Genomic DNA, 23543 nt, shown 5'->3' with positions numbered 1-23543 from the left:
GCATCATAGCCACTCTCCAGATAAATCAGAGACTCTGTTTTGACACAAGATTTTTTTAAACAAAGACGCTCCTCTTCCTTTGTTTCCTGAACTGGGCTTTGAACTGAAGATCCGGCGCTACCACCTGATTGCCACTACAGATCCCATCATGCCTCACTCCTTCCAGCAGAAAAAAGGTGAGACCTCTTTCTTAACACTGCCTTTCTGCCTCTGGCATGCCGTTTGAGGCACAAATGCATGTCCGCCACGTTCTCTACAGAAGCAATGTGAATTCTGAGGATATATTAGCTGAAGTGGCATCTCATTGAAAAGTCTGAATCGTAACATGTGCAAAGACACAGGTGCATCACAGTCGGTCTGACTGCAGCTCACTAATATGCAGCTGAGTGTCTGATTTGAGCTGAATGCAACATCTTTTGTTTCAGTGTGAAGAATTTAAACATGTGCATGTGAATTCTGCTTCTGAAACAGAACAAGTTAAATTCAATGACTCAATTTTTCAACTAAGTATCAGTGCTTGTTTGAGATTGTCTCTAAAAAGATACACCCTAGGTTCATTATGCATCCAACCGTGACAAACATATAAACGCCGTTAATAAAAGATATCTTTAATCAAATTTTATGTGAAGACTGCGCAGATAAAACAATAGACACATCTGATGTTAACTGAAGCAGTGGAACATGTCGCTGTAGCCCTGTAGCACTGATGAAGCTCCCTATTGCACTTAATTTAAATGTACAATGTCATAGTGGGCAATAAGGATTTAAATGAAAGTTGTCTACTTGTGTTAATTTCAAAATGTGGAAACTACTGAAAAGTTAAAACAACATTGGAACTTTCAGAAGCCTGATCAACACATTATTTTTACTGTGTTTTGATTATGAATATTTAGATTATTTATGCACTTTTTTTAAACTTTTATTTTAATTATTTAAGTTTGAAATGGTCTTCCAACTTGAATTGAACTTCGTTGTCTTTACTGATCATAACTAGCAGTTCCATGTGCATCAGGATCCTCAGTCTGACAACACATATGAAGCAAGTGCATATTGTTACAAATTAATACACTCATTTTTCATATTTAACAACAAAAGCATGAACAAGGAGCGTGTACCAACATTTTTTTCATTTAAAATCCATTTTTAGTTACTTTATATACATATCACAACTACTTATATGAGGAATAACATCATAAGCATTTAAACAACTTAATAAACTCAGTTTTTATGCTTTTGTATCAGGCTGGGAAATCTTTGTAGTTTTTGTCTTTTATTAAACATACGCATCTTCATTTTCTATAATCAGTCATGCATCACGTGTTCAAATGATCTCACGTAACGATGCCCGTCAGTCCAACAACTTTTTGTTCCCGCACAAAAGCCACGAACACAGACCTGCTCACACCTGCGTCCACAAATCTGTAGATTTCCATACAGCGCCGTGGCCTCAGCCATCTAATCCCTGAGATCAGACTTGATATGCTGATGAATCACTTGCTCTGTCACAACATTACAGAGCGTCCCAAAGCTAACAATCAAGATGATACAGTAGGTTTGTGATAAATACAACTGACATCTGATAAGCAAATGTGAGAAACAAATCCAATGAATGAACAATCTCACACATTATCTATAGTGTATAAAGTTGACACTTACATTCTGGCCAAGATACAAGCGGTTTGGAGGAGAACTGAGAACTGCTTGAGTCACAAAATAATGATAATAATCTTTTTTTTTTAATTATATATATATATATATATATATATATATATATATATATATATATATATATATATATATATATATATATATATATATAGTTATAGTTATAGTTATAGTTATTTAGGAAAAGCAAGCAATCTAAACTGTGGGAGGTTTTCCAGAACTTATAAGAAGAGGAAGAAAGAGAAAGCATTTGTCTGGCTCTTCATATCAAACTGAATGAAGGTGGAGGCCCTGATGTGATGAAGCTTGCTTCATGAGGAAATTCAAGCAAAAGCAGTTTCAGTCAAACTCACAGATTATTCACTCGTAGGATGTTGAAATAAAAAGGGGGAGGAATAGATTGAAGGGAAAAAATGGTGTTTTCTTTTGTTTGCCAATTAAGAATTTAGACATACATGTGCATTTAATACATTATGCATTTATTTTCCTTGATATTTTATTTAAATAAAAATAAAAGCTGGAATTATCTGCACTTGAATCCATGTCAGCAACCCAGAGTTTGAGGTTATATATATATATTTTTTTTTTTTACTTCTGGGGCTTGGTGGGATTGCTTTCATCCTCACCAATCCCATGTTTCCATATTGGATTTAAATCCATTCACTGTTTTGGCTGGAGGAAAACCACACAAACATACACACACACACACACACGGAAAAAAAATCACACACACACACATGCACGCACACACACACGGACAAATACACACACGGACAAATACACACACGCACACACACACACACACACACACGCAACATGAAAATACACCTATATTTTGATGCAGATGAAACCTTGGATAAAATATAAAGGCTAATGCCAGATTTCTCTCATGGAAAGCTCATCTGGAGCAGATTGTTTTCTTCTTCTCATCATTGTAAAGAGTTGAAGTCGACGCGACCTCTCATATTGAGAGATAATTAAAAATGTATGTGCATTTGTTCGGAATTTTAACAAAGCTTTACCCAGGATTGCATTCATATTTTAGGGGTTTCTTCCTCTTCGTCTTCTTCTTCTCTCTCTCGTTCTAAGCGAGAGCTGAAGTGGTGGATGCACACTGGTGCTGCAGCTTTGTGTGCATGGCTCTCGTTGGGCCGTGGCCTGCAGCGAGTTGCGTGTAGTTCCTGTTCAACCAGCCCTCTAGACCAGTATCAGCAGCTGGCATTAGATGCAGGCGGCTCCTTTGACCTGGCAGTGGAGGCAGTGTAACACGGCAGAATTTGATATGGTTGAAATCAAAATTGGGCTACAGAGTGAAGGATGGAGGATGGGCAAGCAAGAGAGAGATGGAGCAAGCAGCAAGCAGAGGACTGCAGTTGTTGACAAGTGAGGATGGATCATTTCTACAAACTCTCACAACAAAAGCATATTTCCCTTCACTTCTCCTCCCAAACGATGGGCATCATTCCTCTTCCTTTCGAAGGAGAAAAAAAAAACCAAAACTGTATACAAAACTGTAATAAAACTGGTTGAGCAACTTGGAGCTTTGGCCGTTTGTGTCCTTGACTTTGTTGACAGTGGACAACTCCACTCAAAGACACTTCCAAATATTATCTCTATTGCCTAAACAATGCAAGTTGTGACGTTTGGAATAATTCCCGATAATTAATGCGCTCACCTTTCTTATTTCTTGCTCATCAGCAGTAATCGGTGTTCAGAGATGGTGTTCACTTGTGTTTTCTTGTCACTAAATAACAAGACGAGGCTTCATTCATTCATTCAGTTATAATTATACAGTGTATCTGAGTAGATGTGCTACCAAGATACACACTGACTGATAAGCCTGGATGAGACTAAATCCCTCTTCATTGACACCACAAATTACATTTACAATATGTTTGTTTTCCAGTGGAAGCATTCGAAGAATGTTTGCTAAGCAGCTGGGCTGGTAATGCTCAGGTTAGTTTGAACGCTCACAGCGTGGCACTGGATCATGTGGCGTGCTATTTTTTTTTTTTACTTTTTACTTCACAACATGTTGTTGACACGTTTATTTCAACAGGGGATATTTTGCAATATGAGCATTTATAAAACATGTGATTTCTCAATGTACTGCACATTTAGACTGATGGTATTTAAAAGCCATGGTTAAGGCCGTTCATTGTAACGTCTCGAAACTCTTATTATGCGTCCATCTGCCAGATTTGCTTTATCCAATTCTGAGTATTGGTTAAGGTGAGTTGACACAATGAGCTGGTCAACTGTCAACTCGGGGTAAACACACCTACAACCCATTAAGAGACACCAAGGCAAATGTTTAGAGAACCACATATAGACATGGACTAACCAAGCTTGAATTTGAAAAGGTGTCGTCCTGCTCCATGGCAAGAGAGCAAACCATTACATCGTCATACAGCCCACTCTCTTATTTTGAAACCCTCTTCATCCTACATTGAAACAACTCAACTGCTTTGCCCCTTTGATTGTTTTTTAAACGCTTGTTTTACTTTAATTATTTCAAATAAGTCATTTCGCCTCCTTCACCATTTTATAAATTTATTGTTTACTGGCAGGTTTATTATTCAAAAAGTTATTATATTTCTGTCTTATTTTCTGTGAAGTTTTTTTGTCTTTTTCTAAATTTCTCAGCTGATCAAAGTTTCTAACAAACTAATTGAGATGTACAAAATATATATTAATGTCTTTTGATTATGTATCTCGCACCAATGAAGTCAACCTATTATCATATTATTTTTAAAAACTGTAATTATAAAAAAAAACAAATAGTTGTGAATGTTCTTGGCGTGGTGTTTCTCTATTGCAGTAGCCAACAACCAAATAACTAACTTTTTAAACATCTTTGCTTGCTTACTTGCCAATGACTTTACTGAAAGTGATTGTTAATCAGTGTGTGTGTGTGTGTGTGTGTGGTGCGCCATGCATTATTATATAGATAATAGGTGCTTCAGACTCCTCATTGTTCTCATGTCAGTGCTCATTTACTTATGTCTCGTTCTATCCATGGATGATGCTTTTGTGTTTAACACAGAGTGCAAATTGTATCCTCCAATGGTAATTTGAATTATGCTTCATTACAGCTCGGCAGCAAACCTTCCTAAAGGTTCTGATAACAAAGCGCACTCCAAGTTCTCTTACCTGACACTGTGAATGCCCTCGTGAATTCAAAGTGTTTAGTATACAGTATGTGCACAGTACCCGATTAGGCACCCATTACATTTGAGCCAAAGTACTGGTAACCATGTCTGGAGTCACCGCCGTGCTTTAATCAGCTACCTTTAGGAGCAACGTCAAACACTAAACCAATGGCTGAGATCTGAAGAAAGTGCAGCATTTTCAACAGCCCGGCAGCGGATCAAGATCTGCAGCTTGACGCTACCTAATAGGTGCCGATGACAGTGGAGCAGAGAAAAGGGCCTCAATTCATTCAGATGGTTCTTATTGGATCATTATTGAGGGTGGTGGAGAGAAGTGGGAGCCACTTGTTTACCATTTGAATGCCTTGCTCTGAAGCTCCCCATCCGAGAGCGAATACCTCTGATAAAATACCTCCGCCGAATCCTCGCGGAGACGCACAACAAGGCTTTGAAAATAATCGGTGCAGGAGTTGTCCCAAATTTAACAACTCCTCCTCATGTGCACTTGGAGCTTCTGCGTTTTTTGCAGCCCTGGGCGCGTGAAAGAAAGGAAAGCAAAAACAAAAGAGGAAGGCAGAGCAAACACTGCGAGATTGTGAAGCTATGGTAGCGCGGCTGCTGCCCGCTCTCACTCTGCCATCGCCGAGCTTTCGGTAGAAAGCAACTGACCCATCATCCAGCAGATGGCACACTGGCAAAGGATTGTTTGTGGTATGTGGAAAATTCCATCAAGTTTGAGTCGGCAAAGCTTGCATTCCTGTCTCCTCTCAGCTGGCCTTGAGAAAGTCCTGAATCTACATGCTTTGATTTGACGAAATTGGAATTCTAGCCCACAAACACGCCTCTGCTCTGACTACAACCTTAGCATGTAGCCTGCACAGGCAAACTGCTGAACCCAAGGTTAACCACAGAGGCGCAGTGCAGAAACTTACTCCAAAGTTTTTTTCTTTTTTTTCTCTTTCCTTTCTTTATCTGAGTGTGGCTGGGCTTTTGTTTGTTAGTTTTTGAAATAAGCAGAATGAAACCGACTTTAACAAAGCTTTTACACATCCTGAGAGGGTTGTTATTCAACATGAGAGCCCAACACTGAAAAAATATATGTGAATCTTCTGAATTGAAGTATTTAGGAAAAGACCCTGAAAGTCTATGAATGCAGCGCAATGCCAAAAGTGATCATATTCATGCTTTCTTTATCACTAACATACAATCATGATACTTCTTTTAGACAACAGTGAACCTCTGCTCTTTATTCTTATTATTCCTTGCTGCTGCTATGCTTTTGTGTGTGTGTGTGTGTGTGTGTGTGTGTGTGTGTGTGTGCGTGTGTGTGTTTAACCTTGTCAAGTGGGATGAAAGGCAACTTTCAACCCAGAGCGTGCGAGGCACGCAGCAGCACTGTTGCTGCGAACAGATACCATGTCAAGAATATGACTTGTCTTTATCTGGTAATTAAAAAAAAAAAGAAAGAGAAGCACAAGGTTGTGAGGAAAGTGCACTCATCATTACCTATAAAGACACTCTTTTGAAGTGAATTCTTGTTTATTATACCTCATGTTCTTTAAAAGAAGTGAATAAATAATGCATTGAACTGCGTTTACAATGATCTCCTCAAATAGATGAAGGCAAAAAAAAACGTATGAACACAAACGATAAGGTGTGACGAGGGTATCGTTTTATTGACACGCTGCAGCCGCGCTACGATTTAAAACTGCAGTGGCTACGGCGTTTGACAAAGAACAACTTAGTTGTGGACAAACCCAGGGAAAGAAAAGAAAGAAAAAGAAAAAAAAAAAAAAAAGGAAGGAGAAAAAAAGCTTCTGGGATGCATGGAGTTAAAAAAAAAAAGTGAAACTTAACAATATAAAAAGAAATTCTTTTAAAGAAAGGAACTAAAAAGACCTCTGTAGCTAACAGCATTATCTGTTTGGTGTTACAGCGTGGTTGCATCATGCCTCTCAGAACAAAACTCCACACTCACATCTTTGCTGACAATGAACACTGAAGTTGGCAGAAATTTGCTGTGAAACGAGACAAAAGTGTGCAGTTTATGAAAAAAAAAAAGTGAGGCAACCTCCGGGCCCGGGGCTTTTGTCAGTGGGCATTTCTATTCAATGACCTATCACGCACCAAGTATAGGCAATGATACGGCTTAGAGATGTTTCACACTGTGTCAGAAGTGTACAAGATTTTTTTTTTCTTTTCCTTTTTTAATTTTTTTTATTATGTCCATATAATGTGCAGCTGTTACTGGCTGGGTGCCTGAGTTTGAATCGGTGTCACCGATTCGCAGCTGCGATTGTGTCTGAACGAAGTGCCGCTTTTTTTTTTTAAACAAAGACGCCCCTGTGGCTCCCTGATCGCTTGTTTAATTGTTCCGAAATGAAAGGGAGATCGAGGATTAGCCGAGACACAGTTCATAATGTGATAATGTCCTCTCCTATCAGCTCCGAGGTGGAGGGCGGAGGGCGGAGGAGAGGGGGGGGGGCATATTGATCAGCGGCTCTGCACTCTTTCTCTGTCCTCCGCAAAGTGGGTCATTTATTTTTTGCTCGCAATTGGTTGAGTAAAAGTTTGCCAAGTATTTGCAGTAATTATCTCATCCTTCTATAGCTGGGCGCAGCATGGGGCCTCTGTAAATTACACATCTCGCTGCTAACTCCTGGATGGTTTATGGCCGTGCATTATGCATAACTGGTGCTGGAGCGCCTTAAACATCCCCCAAGTGGATTGAAATAAAGTTGACGCTGCTCTTTGTTTAGAGCTCAAGATAGTCTTTATTTGGCAGTGCTGAATCGGAGATCGCTGTAAAAAAAAAGGCGCGTCTTAATTATTAGGGAGACTTCTTTTCCTCCCTCTCCCTCCTCCCTTTTCTGCGCTCCCCGATGGGTTTGCGAACACCTGGAGTGTTTTTAGCGGGATGCCGGAACCAGATGGGCGGATGCTTGGGTGATCTGCAGGGGAAATACTGGTTACATTACAGCAGAGTGTGTGTGTGTGTGTGTGTGTGTGTGTGTGTGTGTGTGTGTGTGTGTGTGTGAATTTACAAAAGGGTTAAAAAAAAATAGGGGGTGGGAGGGGGTACGCTCAATGTGGCTGTGTGCCGATACAAAAGGTAAAATGTCGCTGAAGTGACCTGGATGTTGGATGCATTTATTGTGAAACCATCTCGACACACAAAGATGTGACTGAACTGTGGAAATGTATGACACAAAGACTTTCAGCTATGGGTGTAAAACCAATAAAAGTATTTGAAGCTTCATTGTGGACAATTTTACAAAATACAACTTTAAAACCCAAAAATGAGATGTTGGGATTACTTTTTGGTGAAATTAGTTTCTTCCAACTCTTTGCATTCATCTTTTTCTTTGTTTTTTTGGCTTCAGTCACACACATTGTGTTGTTCATGTGTGTTGGCAGGGGATGTCAGGATACGAAGCGTGAACATCTTGACCATTTGCACGCATGTGTGAAGGCAGCATCAATGAGATAAAAACCCATGCCTGACAGAAAACTGTTAAAATAAGCTATAGGTTCAACGTAAAAAGGATTTTAAGGAGCATCTATTTTAGTTCTCAAGATGAATAAAAGTTGCAATTTTGTTTCCAATGGTAACAGAAAACAGAAACAAGATTGTGCTTCAAGTCATTGTTTGCCCACTGATCTCTGCAGTGATATGAATATCAGGGTTGTTATTCAAATATCTAATTAATGCTGTGCCACTGCCTCCCTCATCTGTTTTATATAAAGTTGCTGTTGGAATATAAGATTCTTTTAATTTCTTTTATTTGTATAGGACATGCCGTTTTGCTGAGGGTGTTTCACACTAATCTTTAATTTTATTTTGCATCACCTCTAGCCCAGCAAATGCTCCTTCTGTGCCAAGGTGCAAATGGGATGAGAAAAGATGGGGAATCTGCAGTTTGGAGTCACCAAAAACAAAGTTTCCAAGGTGAGTCACCGACAGAAAACACAAGGCCCACCACTCCCCATATGAGTGAAAAACTTTTCACATGCTCATCTTCGGCCTGGAGAATCAGAAGCCACCTAATATAACCAGAGGATGCAAAAATTACAGTCACACCAGAACAGAGAAAGAATAAGTCAGTCTCAGTTTCTCTTTTTCATTTTCATGCAAAAATGGAAACCAGGATGGTGAAAGCATCAGATGAGCAAAAAGTAAAAAAAAAAATAAAAAAGAAGAAAAGAAAAAAAAAACCCACAATACTACAAGGCAGAGGACTGAGGAAGGCTTAGTTTATCCATGCCCAACACGGACAAAATGATGCAAGAGGGAGTACACATGCCTCAAATTAAGTGGTAGGGGTAGTATAATAAAATTACACCCAGCCGTTTAGTTAATTTTCCAGGAATCTTCCAGTTTGTACGACATCACCCAGATATGAACAATGTCTCAGTCCTCTGCAACTGATCACAGCAATATAGTCCATGAAAAACACAGCAGACTGTCTGAGAGCCCACAGACCAGCCCGGACAGAAATATTACATTTTAAAGCAGCTCAAACACACAGATTTAACCTTTGCGTTACATCTCACAATGTGTGCACGGGCCTTTCCCCCCTTTTTTTAAGACCAGCTGAAACAATCAGGAAGCTGAAAGCAACAAGTTTTTAAGGCAGCCACAGTTTAGATCTGAGCACATGAAGCGCAACGACGCGTCAGCTGCTGTGAAGGTGGCACTGAAATTAACCCAAAGCACACATTAATAATAATACTAATAATAGTGGTAGAAATAACAATAACACTAATAATAATAATAATAATAATAATAATAATAATAAAAACCCTCGCAAAGTCTTACCATTGCAGACATTTAACCTAAGCATCGATCTCAGCTGACTGACGTGCGTGTGACTACTTTGAAATGATTATTCTTTTTTCAACAAACCCCTGGAGGCGACTCTCGGTGTTATCCCGTCTTATGGAGCCGGCAGCAAGGCGCGCGCTATGTGGATGCATGAGAACCCGGAATAAAGTGGAGAAACCTGTCCGCGTGGGCCTAATTAAGAGCTCGCTGTGTGTGTAGCTGCACATGTGAAGGGTCTGTGTGTTAAATGCAAATGGAGAGCGAGAGAGCGCGCGAGAGAGCGCGCGCGCGAGAGCGAGAGAGAGAGAGAGAGAGAGAGAGGGGAAGACACACGGCGCTCCGCTGAAGTCACGGAATATAAATTAGTTCTGAGAACTTCGGGGGCCGGGTTTAAGGAATCGGTGACGTCGACGACTCCGAGTCCTGTGACTGCGGGCGCGACCAAACGCGAGGGGTGTCCGCGCGCGTGCCGAACAATTCCGCGCGTTATTTCAGACGTTTAAGTTAATTTTCAAGTTCATTCACGCGACGTTCTAACGCCGATCCGACCGCGAAATTGCACCCGCGTGGTTTTCCCGGGGAAAGTCGCCCGGGAAGTCGTTTGTTGTGGACTTTGTGGACCGAGGCGTCTCTCCCCTGCTCGCCGGGCAGGTGGTGCGGTCTCGGGCTCAAATTCCGAGAATTCTGCTGGTCTGATTCTTAGAACTGAGGTTCTTAGAAGTGGTGATGCAAGAAGTTTCTAGGAAAGCGCTACCAGGTGATTTTTAAATTCCTTTTTTTTCAAAATTCTTATTTGGCGCGGAGTGGTGCTCTGCTGTGTGGCTGGTGCTTTTGATGCCGGGCTCTGTTTTGTCTTGTCTGTGGTGCTGGAAGTGTTTGTGGACGGCTGCGTCTGTTGGACAGAGTGCCGGGAGTCCAAACTCCCGGAGAGGAGAGGAGAGGAGAGGAGGGGAGAGGAGAGGAGGGATGCCGATGCTGCTGATGTGACAGCGCAGAGAAGCGTGCGCCTGCCGGCTTGACAGTTCCGCCTGTCTCGGTTCGCGCGCCGCCACTGCGCTGCCTCAACAACTGCGACAGCCTTCTCTCTGTCTCTTGGTGTCTCTCTCTGTCTCTGTCTCTGTCTCTCTCCCTCTGTGTGTGTGTGTGTGTAGCGTCACTGACACCAACTCATGCTGCATGCACTCGTAGCGCTCGGGTTAAATAAGTCCACCGCTGATAGCGCGCGAGGCAGAGCGCGCGGCGGGCAGTGGGTGAGAGCGCACGGCCGACCAGCAGCCCGGCTCGTTCTCCCCTCCCAGACGTCCCGGGCTCTCCTGTAATTCTTTGACGCCACTCACGAGTGTCAACACGGCGGCGACAAGCGGCCAAACTTTGCCGTGGAGAAAACAAAACGTGGCGGTTGTTTTTCACGTGGCAATGCGCTCCAATGGAGCGCGAAAAAGCTGCGCTGAACGAGCCCTCCTGTTACCGTAACATCGCAGCGGAAATATCAGTGATGATGCACGGGGGAGTGTGTGTTCTGAGAGGAAGAGTGTGTGTGTGAGTGTGTGTGTGTTTTCTGCTGCACGGGACGTGTTGTCGCACCAACTTGTCTCTCAATGTTTCCACCGTGTCTGAGCGTTCACTTGACAATCATCCAGCTCGTGTCGCCGCTCGCGCACGCAAGTGTTCCGACATTACTGATCATAAACAAACTACTTAAAACGCGTCCGTTGGTCGGAATCCACCCCGTGTCACCCGGGCCGTGCTCGCCCCCTGATCGATCGTCTGTGCGCGCAGTTAATTCCGTGCACGTGACGGACTGTTTCTCCACTGTCATTATTTAAGGGAGCATTTCTGTCCTGTCGTCTATTTTCGGACGTGTCCAGTTACCAGACTTTAAATCTTGACATTGCTTGTTAAAGATGCTGTCGTAAATCCCGCCGCCTGCCCGTTGTTATTAAAGCCTGGAGTAAATTAAATATTAGTTTTCTCTCCGCGTCTCTCCCATAAAGTAATTGACCCAGAAATGCAGCGCGTGGCTCACCGGCGGAGCGCACGGCTCCACAACAACCCGCTGTCACTGTGTGTTCTATTAGAGTTAATTGTTGTTATCGTTTTAAACAAGGGAAATTGTTAACTGTTGTGACCTTTTGAATTGAGCCTGCATATTTGTTTGAGGACTTTTTAGAGGCTGACATAACAAAAATATGATGTTACTTGGGTAAAGAAAGAAAAGTGAAAAGTTGTGTGCCTGCTGAATAATTGAAAAAAGTTTATTCAGTCTGTCAATGTGATTATTAAGAGTTGGGACATGTGGAAGGGCTGTCCTCAGGGTAGGCTAAAAACTTTTTAATCACCATTTTGCATTTCATAACTTATCGTGTAATAATGCTTTGTAAACGTGATATTATTATTATTATTATTAGACATGTCTGTTTCACAAAATTTAATTTTGAAAACCCATAATTAACAAAACCGTGGTTGTGACGGTTCGATCAGAAATATTTGTGATTTAAATATATTATTAATAATAATAATTTAAAAAAAAAAGAGTTTGTTACATTAAGATGTCAACCACTTGCAGGAGAGAAAGTCAGCGGGAGCGAGAGAGAGAGAGAGAGGGGAAGCCAAAGGTAGAAATTTAAATGTCTAGACAGTGTTTATTTAATAGATGGCGCCGCCTTCTGGTGATCTGTCCGCGTGCTACCTTTGGAGGATCAGCAAAGTTCAGTCACTTCCAGATTACCTACCTGCACCACCAGGTCACAGCACAGTGACGCCCCACTGCAAAGCAGCCACATACGCTCATAAAATAATTCATTTCTTTTAAAATCATTTTTGGTGAAATAATCCTTTGAATCTTCTCTTTCTTTTGTTTTGCAGAATTTGACAAAATGGCTTGCGCAGCTGACAGCTGCATACAGTTCACCCGCCACGCCAGCGATGTTCTGCTGAACCTGAATCGTCTGCGCAGCAGAGATATTCTCACAGATGTCACCATCCTGGTGAACAGGCAGCAGTTTCGCGCGCACAAGACCGTCCTCATGGCTTGCAGGTGCGTGCTGATTAAAGATGAGTTCTAAGACATGTCGCTGTCGGATGACCAAGAAACTGACCGGTGGGCGCTGTTGTCTGTCTTGTCTCTCTCTTTCTTGTCCCGGGCTACAGTGGGCTGTTTTACACTATCTTCACCGACTCCCACAAGTGCAACCTTAACGCCATCAGTCTGGACCCAAAGGTGGACCCGGAGGGCTTTGCCATCCTGCTGGAGTTTATGTACACCTCCCGTCTCACACTAAAGGAGAGTCTGATCATGGCGATAATGAACACGGCTATCTATCTGCAGATGGACCACGTTGTGGACACCTGCCACAGATTCATCAAATCCAGGTATGTGTGTGTGTAAGTGTATGTGTATGTGTATGTGTGCGTGTGTGTCTGACCTTGCTTTCCTCTTCACAGTGATCCAGCTTCCAAGCTGCCCAGAGATGAGTTTTTGGTCAGTCCCCTGGTGTTACCTCAGGATGTCCATGCTTATCGACCCCACGATGTTGTTGACAGTTTACACAGCCGCGTTGCTCCCTTCAGGGACGGGAGGCCGTATGGCTCCAATATGTTCAGTGGGGTCAACACACCCAGCAACTACCACCTCTATGGACAGTTTCCCATGCCGGGATTCCCGTTCCCTCTCTGCAAGCTGACTGATACCAAAAATGCTTTCGCTGACCTCTCGAAGAGTGGCATCCACCACAAGCATTGCGTTCCACACGACAGCGCTAACACTATCAGAGCAGAGTACAGCAGGGCGGTGGGTGCCGGCTCCTCCGGCATCATGCACTCGTCCACCTACGCTGCTCGAGAGGTGGGGAGAGACGACGACATGATCAAAGAAAGTCACGACGGGCTTGGGCCGCCCATTGGTCTCGGCGCGAGAAAGCGCGTCTTTCCCCTCACCCTGGAGCAGCACTCGGGTAAAGAGCACGCACCGCAGGCGGAAGAAGATCTGATCCATCAGCACTACCCTCTGGGAATCTCCTCGGCCGGGCGCAAGAGCCTAATGAGCAGCCCGCAGAGCCCCCTCAAATCAGACTGTCAGCCCAACTCCCCAACGGAGTCCAGCAGCAGCAAGAACGCCGGGCTCTCTCAGGCCGCCGGGGCGCAGGCCCCGCAAGGCATTCTGGACCCCAAAGCTCGCAACTGGAAGAAGTACAAGTTCATCGTGCTGAATCAGAGCGCCAAGGAGGACGAGGTGGGGCCGAGGGATCCGGGGCTCCGCTCACCACAGCGTCACAACCTGCAGCCCTACCTCCACCCCAACAACTCGGAGAACTTGGATCCGCAAACCACAAGCAAGAGCAGCGATCACAGCGAGGATCTGCCCGCCCCCCAGGCCAGTCGCCTCAACACCATCATCAACCGGTGAGGCTCGCTGAGCGACACACTGAAATGAGGTGGATGAATGGAGAGGCACCGCTCGTCTGTTGATATGAATTTCTCTGCCTCCAGATGTTCTGAGGGATCATTGTTGGAGTCTATTATAAAGTGCTAATTTAGTTTTCACCGTCTGATTTCTCCTGCAGTGCACTGGAGGGCTCGCTAAGGAGCGGTGAATGCCACCCTCCACACTACCTGAACCGCCTGAACTGCTCGTCCTGTGGCTCCCAGTCCCCCCAGGCCTCGGACGCCTGCGCCAACCCCTCCAGGTCCCGTCTGTCCGAAGACATGGCGGAGCTTCATTCAGAGTACTCTGACTCGAGTTGCGGTAAGTTTAGGATTTTCACTCTCGTTCTTTAAAGCTGTGCGTCAACTTGGACCGTGACCTGACAACGCCACCTTCGATTTCTCCCGAGCAGAAAACGGTACTTTCTTCTGTAATGAATGTGACTCCAAGTTCGCCGAAGACGAAGCGCTGAAACAGCACATGCTTCAAGTACACAGCGACAAGCCATACAAGTGTGACCGCTGTCAGGCTGCTTTCCGCTACAAGGGAAACCTTGCCAGCCACAAGACTGTCCACACAGGTAGGGGATTGAACAAAAAAAATTCAAGCCGGTCGACGTGACGAGATTATTTCTGTCTTTCAAATGTGATTCTCGTTGCCGGCAACTCCTTAAGTATGTGGTGTGTTTTGTTTTTTTCTTTTTCCAGGAGAGAAACCGTATCGCTGTAATATCTGTGGTGCTCAGTTCAATAGGCCAGCTAACCTCAAGACTCACACTCGCATCCACTCAGGAGAGAAGCCATACAAATGTGAGACGTGTGGAGCTCGTTTCGTACAGGTAAGTGCGCCTACGGATGGAACCCTTCAGCCTCGGGCTCACTGCCAAGGTATTCAGCAGTGTGTGAAGCCACTCGTTAGAGTTTGAATCCCTTTCGTTTTGTTCCCATTTAGGTTGCTCATCTGCGTGCCCACGTGTTGATCCACACGGGTGAGAAGCCATATCCGTGTGAGATCTGTGGAACGCGGTTCCGTCACCTACAGACTCTGAAGAGCCACCTGCGCATCCACACGGGAGAAAAGCCCTACCATGTAGGTTGATGAATCTCTCCTGCTGTGCTGCATCGTGACTATTTAAAAAAGAAAAGTGAAATTAAATGCGTTTACTTTTTCTTTTTTTTTTTCCAGTGTGAAAAATGCAACTTGCACTTCCGCCACAAGAGTCAGCTCCGTCTGCATCTCCGACAGAAGCATGGCGCCATCACCAACACCAAGATCCAGTACCGTATTTCCACGGTCGACGTGCCCACTGACTTGACGAAGACTTGCTGAGTTAAGACAGTGAAAACCGTTTTCTTTGTGATTTTTTTTTTTTTTTCACGGAGGCAATCTTGACTTTGGCATTTATAGACCCCCAACTTGTACAATCATCCAAAATTGTAGTGCCACACTGTGTTCATTAGACAATTTGGCTGTGTATGCCATTCTAAACGGGTTTCCACTACATGTGAACGTAGGGCCACACATGGCATCTTAGTCACTTTATTGTTTCTATATAGATATAAATATATATGTGTATGTGGAGAGTGTTTTTAAGCTTTGAAGGTACGTATTAAAAAAAAAAGCTTTATTTTGTTGAGAAGGACGGAATGTAAACAATCAGTTTTTTGAAAATACAGTATTTTATATCAGAGAACTTACTTTTCTGAGAGCATTGAAAATTTTGATTGACGGGTGGTACATATATTTTAAGATAATGGGATTTGCGGCTGTATAGAGTTGTCTATACATTTCTATGTAGATGTGCATACATGTTGCACCATGTCAAGTTGCCATACTCATGTAAAAGGGAAGACGAAGTTAAAAAAAAAAAAACCATGACATTGTAATTGGGTCTTTGTTAAACATATCAGATTCAGATGACTGTTGCAGTCTGACGAGGATATGCATGAGGTTCTTTCTTTACCAGTTGTCGGTGTACGTACATAAAGTGGGCAACTGCATAAATATTGTGACAAATTGTGTGATTATCTGTTGGATTGCTCTCTGCTGGCGGAGCCAATCTTAAGTGTTGAATTGCATTTCAAGGTACTGCTTTGTAATGACCAAGAAAACATTTTTTTGCTTAAACGTGTTTGTATAGATGTGACTTTTCTCTCTCTCTCTCTCTCTCTCGCTCTCTTTCTCTCACTCTCTCTGTTTGTTGGTTTGTTTGGTTTTTATTTTCAGCAGTGAAGGTTTACAGTTTTTGCTCATTGTTCTAGATACAGTAAAGTTGTGTAAATGTCAAGGTTTTTTTTCCGTTTGTAGATACACTGTGTATTCAATGTGCCTTTCTCTCTATGGTGACTGAATTCCTCTCCATTCAGCCCAGCTCTATTAAGGTACAACTCAAGGACACCACTTGTCCTACATCCCCTGTGTGTGTGTGTGCGCGAGTGTGTGTGTGTGTGTGTGTGTGTATATAATTCTAAATGCTCGTCACCAACCTTTAGAAGATGCAAATCTCATCATTGTAAATCTTCAGGAATTGTTTTTGAATTGGACTTTTTTTTAAGCGCATTAAATTTATTGTACAACATTATAGATGTATGAATGTAAAATAAAGGTATTTGATTTCTATGTATTAACACAAGTGTGAAGGTTTTTTTTTTTGTGTGTGTGTGTGTGTGTGTCCAGGCTGCACACAAACACTGGCAATACACAGATAAACCATTATATTAAGTATGGCATCAGTTTGCCTTACAGACATGCTGAACACCATCCTCCATATATTTGTTTTGTGTACGTTGTAGTATTACAGTGTTGCTGACACATTAGCCGAGCTGTCGGCACTGTGTGGGTCAGTCTGATGACTGATTCACTCGGTAACTTCAGCTGAAGTTGCACTGGTTGGCGTAAGATGTTGTAATTCTCAATAGGAAAAAAAAACCCAGGGATTTAAGGAAATGGTAACAGAGCTACTCTTCAAAGAAAGTGCTAATGCTGGTGTGAAACCTGAGAGAGGCGGTGGCTTCACAGCTTCCCAAAGCTTCAACTGGTGTCTAGTAGGTGTAAATAACCTGCACTAATATTCTATTGAAGGATGCTTCTGTTTCCTCTGGACTGAAAAGAGACTAGAGGTTAGATTGCCTCATAACACCATCATGTGGCACCATGTGGTATTGCACGATGGGATATAATAAGCATTCAAACACGAGTTACATGTGCGGACTGTATTTGTATTGTAAATAACAGAATGAAGCAGAAGCTTAAAGCTTGTCAGTGCAAGTCTCAGAACAAGTATATAAGCTCTCCAACATATTTTGGTCACTGCACCTCAATATGGGGTTAAAATGGTCAATTTGACCGTCTCATATGTACTAATAACTTGTCATTCTCATTGGTCCAGGGGGAAAAATTATCAAGCAATACATGTCTGATTACCACGAAACTCTCAGATACTCTTTTCCAAATAGAATGAAACACAATTTAATGTGAAAATGAGACTTTAGCACTTTCTCAAGTTTTTCCACACTATGAGGGACGGTGGGCCTTGGAGTCCATTTTCTGCTCCTATCTTTGTGGTGGCTCTTGCTACTCAAGAGCAAAGCCCCAATTAATTGGACCTCCTACAGCTTCTTGAATCCTCTTTATTTGACGTCTTATTCAGGCTGTGGCCCGAAACTTCTTCCTCACAGTCAACTTTCTGTCCATCTGCTCTGATGGAGGACTCAGGACTCTTCTGTCTTCATCCCTGTGAGGAGGCTGTAAGTGAGGGCCTCCATGGCACCTGTTGAATCAAGTTTCCTCCACAACTGCAGCAGTGAGAACTGAACCTGCTCGGTAGATTTATGGTGTGTGTATAGCAGAAACACTGGATGAATTTGAATGTTTCAACTGTTTCGTTGTAATAATTGGCATAAAGCACTATAGTTTATATGTAAACAGTGTGAAACACCACTGCTGGTGCCTGATCTTTTTCTCAACATCAGTTCACATGTGTAAAGTGGGAACAGAAGAGGAGTAAATAGATGAAGGGAATCTCTTCCTCGGTGAAATGGCTTGATAAATCCCCAACATCGAAATGTTATTCCAATCTTTAAAAATGCACAATTTATTTTTTCTCACCAGAGCCTCAGACACAACCTGCCAGGATAAAACTGCACCACTTTATTAAACTCCACATCAGGCACAAGTCTCAACTAAAATAATTTGAGTAAATCCTGCAGCGGGCAGTTCCGCCGATCCCCAAAAGGCTGCAGCTCCCTTTTATAATAAAAAATAAAATCCATCCCAAACCTGCAAATTATTAAAGGTGCAACACTGAAGCAGCTCCACCTGACCGTAATAGCTGCTGTCAATGTAACAATTGAAATTATGATAGAAACAAAACTCGTTTCAACTGGTGATCATTGTCATGATCTGTTTTGGCCAATCTGAACGTACAGCTCAGGTAAGCAGTTAAAGTGATGTCACTTCACGTGTATACAAAGTAGACTCTACAAAGTCTCTTTGGCAGCAATACAATACCACTCAGCAAAACTTTTCAGACATTTTTTTTATTTCCAAGTGGCAGAAACACAAGTCGCTCTTGTTGAACAAAATAAGAAAACAATGCCTCCTAACATAGAACATAAAAACACTGCAGCAGCTTCAGCTCCTCTGTCGGCTCCATTTAGATGATTTTCAATGACGCAAACTTAAAAATGAAAAAAGCCAAGGTCACATGAAGACGACAAGATAGAACTCAGAAACAGGAATAATCAGGTTTGGAATCAAAATTATGACCAGTACTGCACAAACAGATTCACACTTTAAATGATCATTCAAAATGTGAAAAAAAAATCCTTATTTACTACTACTACTACAAAAAACAACCCCCCCCCCCCCCCCCCCCCCGAGCCCTTTCCAATTCCCCTGAGCTCAAAGCCCCATGGTGTCACTGCTTAAGCTGGATGGCTTCTTTCCTCGCAGCATCTTGCAGCAGCTGAGTGTCCACTTCATCTGCCGGTAGCTGAACATATCGGACCACTGATCCCCGGATGAAGCAGTTTTTCACTGACAGCTGGAACAAAAAAAAAAATGAACAATTTTGGACTTGGCACATCAGAACTGAGAAAAGTGTCAAATGCTTCAGAAGACTGATAACAGTTTAGTTTTATTGCTGAACTCACACACACTGCTCGTGTGGCATCTTGTTTTTCTATTTGTCTAAAAGACTAAAGTCAAAACAAGCTGGACTGCTGTTGCCACTGACTGCTTTTACAACAATTCTGTGCACTCGGATGAATCATGTGGTTTGCATGTTGCTCTCATGTTAAAAACTCGTCTGGAGTTTCCAGCGACTTTTTGCACTGGCTCAGATCAGAGCACCGTGTGTGTGAGGACATTAAAAAAACCAACAACATTCATTTAGTTGTACCAAACTGGATTGAATTCAACATATTGTGCAACATGTGCTCAGTCGTGAGCAGAAGCAAACACACAAGTCTTTAGGGACACATTCACTTTGATAGTTTTTTCAAACTAATTTGTAATTAAACACGTGATGCAGAGCAGGTGAGTGGATGTTGAGGCTCATAGTCTGCAGAGGTCTCCATCTTTCTGCAGAGTCAACAGCTACAGACCTACAAACTTGATGTGATCTTCAGATTATGTCCAGAACAGTTAGAGTGCAGAGCTCCATGGAGGCTTTTCATGGACGAGCAGCTGCAACCAAAGCAGCAGCTGCAGTGGTGGAAAGCCACTGCACTCTAGAACAGTGGAGACAAGTTCTCTGGAGGGAACAATCACCCTTCTCCATCTGGCAATCTGATAAACAGTCTGGGTTTGATGGTTTCCAGGACAACAGTACTTGTTTACTGCATGATGCACTGTAAAGTTTGGTGGAGGGGGGGTTATAGTGTGGGGTTGTTTTTGATGAGTTGTTCTGAACCTCTTAGTTCCAGTGTGAGGAAGAAAGACATGTTGGACCATTAACTGCTCCCAACTTTGTGAGAGCAGTTTAGAGATGAACCCTTCCTGTTCCAACATGACAAAGCAAAGCCCGTCAAGACCTGGGTGATCCAGTTTGACTGGCCTGCAGAGTCCTGACCTCAACCCAACACAACACCTTCCAGACGAATTAGAGCAGAGACTGCGAGTCCTTCTCCCGCCACATCACTGTCTGCCCTCACAAATGGTCCAGAATTACAAAAAAAAACATGCTTAAACCTTGTGGAAAACCTTCCTAGAAGAGTTGAAGCTGTTGTAGCTGGAAAAGGTTGGTCCCACATCAAATTACATCCTGTGGCTTAAGAATGGGACATCACTCAAATCCATGCATGCAAAGGTAGACAAGTTAATACTAGTAAGGTGTTGTCACACTTTTAAACTGTTTTTTTTTTTTTTTTAAATAAAAGACGTCCTAGATGATCAATAAACAGAATGCCAAAGGAGATTCCTTTATTCCTTAACAGATAAAACCTTCATGAATTTTAGATTTTGAAAAATCTAATTCCTAGTACCTTCAAACGCAAATTACTGAAACTTTCTCATATGAACCTTCCATTACCAAGAAGGAAATTATGGTGTATAGAAACGAGACTTCGATTAGATAATTTAAGAACTGACGTCACACTTTTTCCCACCATCTCATCCTTAAACACTGTCTTTTCCTTTGTTTGACATGTTTCACCGTTATAAATTATGCAAATAAAAAAGGAAACGTGACACAAAATTGCAGGTGACAAGACTATAAATTCACCATATGTGGGTATTTCTCCGGGTCCGTGACACTGATGTCTGTCAGCTTTATGTTCAGGTACTGAAACACACAAACAGGCAACAGCAGCGTGAGTGACGACTGGGCAGTAGGACCGAAACTGTCTTTGTGCGTCTGTGTTAAAACAAATAGGAAATCTTTATACAAGACCTGGTCGACAGAATGAAGCGTTCCACAAATACTAAATGGAGAGAAGAGCAAGAGAAATATCAAAGCAGGTATTCAGTGGAAGGACACGAAGGAAGAAAGCAAGTATATGTTTGTGAAATATCTGCATATACAAGTGTAAATAAACAATACAGCTGAATGGGGGTAATTTTCTTGACTTGAAGATTAGAACCAAATACTGGGGATGTTGACAGTTTGGGTGTCTAGTTTCTGCTGAAAGTAAAAGATGAGTCCATGGGTTTGCATGTTGTGTGATGCAGGAATCCTGAACCACGAGAAGCTGGATTACAGTACGAGACTCAGGTGTGTTAAAGTAAGGCGACATCTAAAGCATGCCGAACAAGAGCCAGAACCAGGGTTGGACTATTTACTTCATCAAGTAAAGAAAGAAATAATTTGTATTTGGTCTTACTTTGATAATTAAAGAGTCTAGTTTCAGCACGGAGGTTCAGGCAGCACATTTGTAGCAGGCTCAACTTTTAAATTCAGAACCTTTATCAGAAATTTACTGATGATATAGAAAATCCACTAAATAAAAAGCAGAAATGGATTATGTCCCAAAATGGACATGAACAAACTACCGCTGCGTCCTGCGACAGCAGGTGAGACAACCGCGGCTCGAATCGCACAGACTGGAGAATAATAAGAGAAAACACGGACCTCAGGTCGTTCTTGAGCTCCACCACCACGTCTTTCCCCACCAGAGACTTGAAGAAAGAGTAGAAAAGCTGGAAAACAAACCCGCACGGAGCGTCAGTGTTAGCGGCGGCGGGCTACACGTTTCTGTGCGCCTCTCGAACACAAGGCGACACTTCAAGTCAAGATAATGAGGCTTTAGACGTTCAATATGAACTACCTGCGCATTAAATGTTGTATAAAATCGGAAGAAATAGATAATTCGGGTTTGTTACCATTTTTGCTGCTGCCTTCTGGCGGTAATGTGTCGGATGTTAATGGCGTAACGGCTGCGTCATACTTCTGCGTCCACTCAGCTGATGTAATTACAATGGAGCTCCAGGAGGGGGATGACGTTGATCATTTTTTAAGCCAACATTGAGGCAGAAGACTCTTGGGTTTATCAGGTATTGTTCAGGACAATTAGATATAAAACATTATGTTAACACAAACAGTAATTACATCTTTGACTTTTTGAAATACAACGTCCCTGCAATGAATTTAATTGTTTTTTCGTAATTGAAATTAAACTTGGGTTTGAAGTTCACAAACCACTCCTGTTAATTATGTGACATATGAAAATTATTAAAACGTCAAACAATGTTGCCCCCAGTCAATTACTAATTTCTGTTTACATTAAAGACATGAATGAATCCTGAGAGGTTAGGCTCTCAGGATTTTACACCTTCGAATCCCCCAACTTTCATCAAAAGATTTGCGGAGAGTCTCTCAAGAAGGCTTTTGCTCCCGTTCTTCGATGGATGAGGTAGGTTGCTGGAGGCAACTCACCCAGCGTTAGCATACAGCAAACAGTAGAGGCCTGCAACCAGAGGCCTGCCACAAAAAGCCTCCACTCCTCTGCTGACCCGACCACGAGGGCCAGACCTTCCCCTGATCCAGAGACCAGCACCCAGAGTCTGATCTCCCATCAACCAGGGAAAACCAAGCAGTTCCTCCAGGACGGACCAGGGAAACGACGTCTCACAGAACCTCTTTGTGTTTTCCTCAATAAGCAGGAAAACCATCACAGACCTGAGCGACCAGCTCCTCAGTCTGGACAAAGGAACAACCAGGAGCTGCAAAGAAAGACTCCTGAAACATCAACTTCATCTTCTTCTCCTCAGCCTGCAGAACCAGCAACCACAGTTAGCAGGAGGTGCTAACTACAGGAGAAGACACCAGCTTCCCTCCAGCAGGACAACAACTGAACTCTTTCAAGGAAGTGGTAGCAACTGGGCTTTACCTGAGATTAGTTAAACCTGATGTTACGATAGAACTGTTTAACTTTTATGAAGATGTGTTGATTCTGTAACAGTGATTGAGTTCTTTTGATAATGATATTAGGAGCAGTTATCAACCTGTAAACCACCGTTAGCTCTGCCACAGACACAGGGTCTGCATGCTAATTTTTGCTTTACTAACTCGTTAACTCACAATCCTACACATATCACATCAAAGACAACATCACACCGTAACCGAACACCATCTGATGACTCCTGACGTTTTACAAAACAAGTCTCATTCACATAAACTCATTCTAGAAATGGTCCTTTAGCAGAGATGCACAGGAAGCAGATGCTAAAGACGAGCTTCCATGTTCCATTGTTCTCCAGCACATGGTCGAGACCCAGGACAGACTTCCTGCTCTCTGATAACCTCCATTTGTAATGTAGTTTCTTGGGATCCGCCATTTTGTTTTGTAGTTCCATCACACACACTCCCTCCATCTCTCTCTCTCTGTCTCCACACACACACACACACACACACACACACACCAAGCTTTATATAGGTAGTTTAAATAGGAAGTTTTGAATCACTGTTTTATTTGTTTTCATGGTAAATAAATATAATTTTTGGAATCATACTTACTGTTTTATTAATGTGCACAAAGGT

At 42.6% G+C, this 23543-nt stretch overlaps 3 protein-coding genes across 5 annotated transcripts in view; 1 reads left to right on the top strand and 2 right to left on the bottom strand.

Annotated features, from left to right (window-relative positions):
- The window catches only part of lpp (LIM domain containing preferred translocation partner in lipoma), a 251719-nt gene extending 241946 nt beyond the window's left edge, over positions 1–9773 (bottom strand). The window contains exon 1 of the mRNA XM_080506605.1: positions 9724–9773. The gene's annotated coding sequence lies outside the window, so the exon portion shown is untranslated. The remainder of the gene's footprint in view (positions 1–9723) is intronic.
- Positions 9774–10311: 538 nt separating this feature from the next.
- bcl6aa (BCL6A transcription repressor a) lies at positions 10312–16637 on the top strand. 3 transcript variants are annotated; one of them, XM_080506603.1, is made up of 10 exons: positions 12252–12386; positions 12508–12679; positions 12793–12862; positions 12971–13014; positions 13087–14043; positions 14205–14386; positions 14478–14645; positions 14773–14903; positions 15017–15154; positions 15251–16637. In XM_080506603.1, exons 1-10 carry the CDS (start codon positions 12296–12298, stop codon positions 15392–15394), a joined length of 2097 nt encoding a protein of 698 aa, XP_080362729.1. In that variant the 5' UTR covers positions 12252–12295; the 3' UTR covers positions 15395–16637. The 3 variants fall into 3 exon arrangements, with proteins under 3 accessions (XP_080362728.1, XP_080362729.1, XP_080362727.1); XM_080506602.1 differs by lacking the exon at positions 12252–12386 and adding an exon at positions 10312–10399 and having other exon boundaries at positions 12793–13014; XM_080506601.1 differs by having other exon boundaries at positions 12793–13014.
- Positions 16638–18955: 2318 nt separating this feature from the next.
- smx5 lies at positions 18956–21923 on the bottom strand. The gene is made up of 5 exons (XM_080506749.1): positions 21887–21923; positions 21636–21703; positions 20958–20988; positions 20790–20849; positions 18956–19109 (listed from the first exon to the last, which is right to left on the bottom strand). Exons 1-5 carry the CDS (start codon positions 21887–21889, stop codon positions 18984–18986), a joined length of 288 nt encoding a protein of 95 aa, XP_080362875.1. The 5' UTR covers positions 21890–21923; the 3' UTR covers positions 18956–18983.
- Positions 21924–23543: the final 1620 nt, after the last annotated feature.

The sequence above is a fragment of the Blennius ocellaris genome, assembly GCF_963422515.1.
Source record: "Blennius ocellaris genome assembly, chromosome: 12".
Lineage (NCBI taxonomy): Eukaryota > Metazoa > Chordata > Actinopteri > Blenniiformes > Blenniidae > Blennius > Blennius ocellaris.
The sequence above is the reverse complement of the archived record's forward strand: the minus strand, read 5'-3'. Positions and strand labels throughout refer to the sequence as shown.

Excerpts from the sequence above, each read along its gene's own strand:
- smx5 (XM_080506749.1), bottom strand. Across the intron at positions 20,989-21,635 it reads GAGCTCAAGAACGACCTGAG|TATTTGTGGAACGCTTCATT; the intron begins GTCCGTGTTTTC and ends CTCTCCATTTAG. Across the intron at positions 19,110-20,789 it reads CGGAGAAATACCCACATATG|CTGTCAGTGAAAAACTGCTT; the intron begins GTGAATTTATAG and ends TTTTTGTTCCAG.
- bcl6aa (XM_080506601.1), top strand. The coding sequence starts at position 12,296 with ATGGCGCCGCCTTCTGGTGATCTGTCCGCGTGCTACCTTTGGAGGATC. Across the intron at positions 12,680-12,792 it reads ACCGTCCTCATGGCTTGCAG|TGGGCTGTTTTACACTATCT; the intron begins GTGCGTGCTGAT and ends CCCGGGCTACAG. Across the intron at positions 13,015-13,086 it reads CACAGATTCATCAAATCCAG|TGATCCAGCTTCCAAGCTGC; the intron begins GTATGTGTGTGT and ends TCCTCTTCACAG.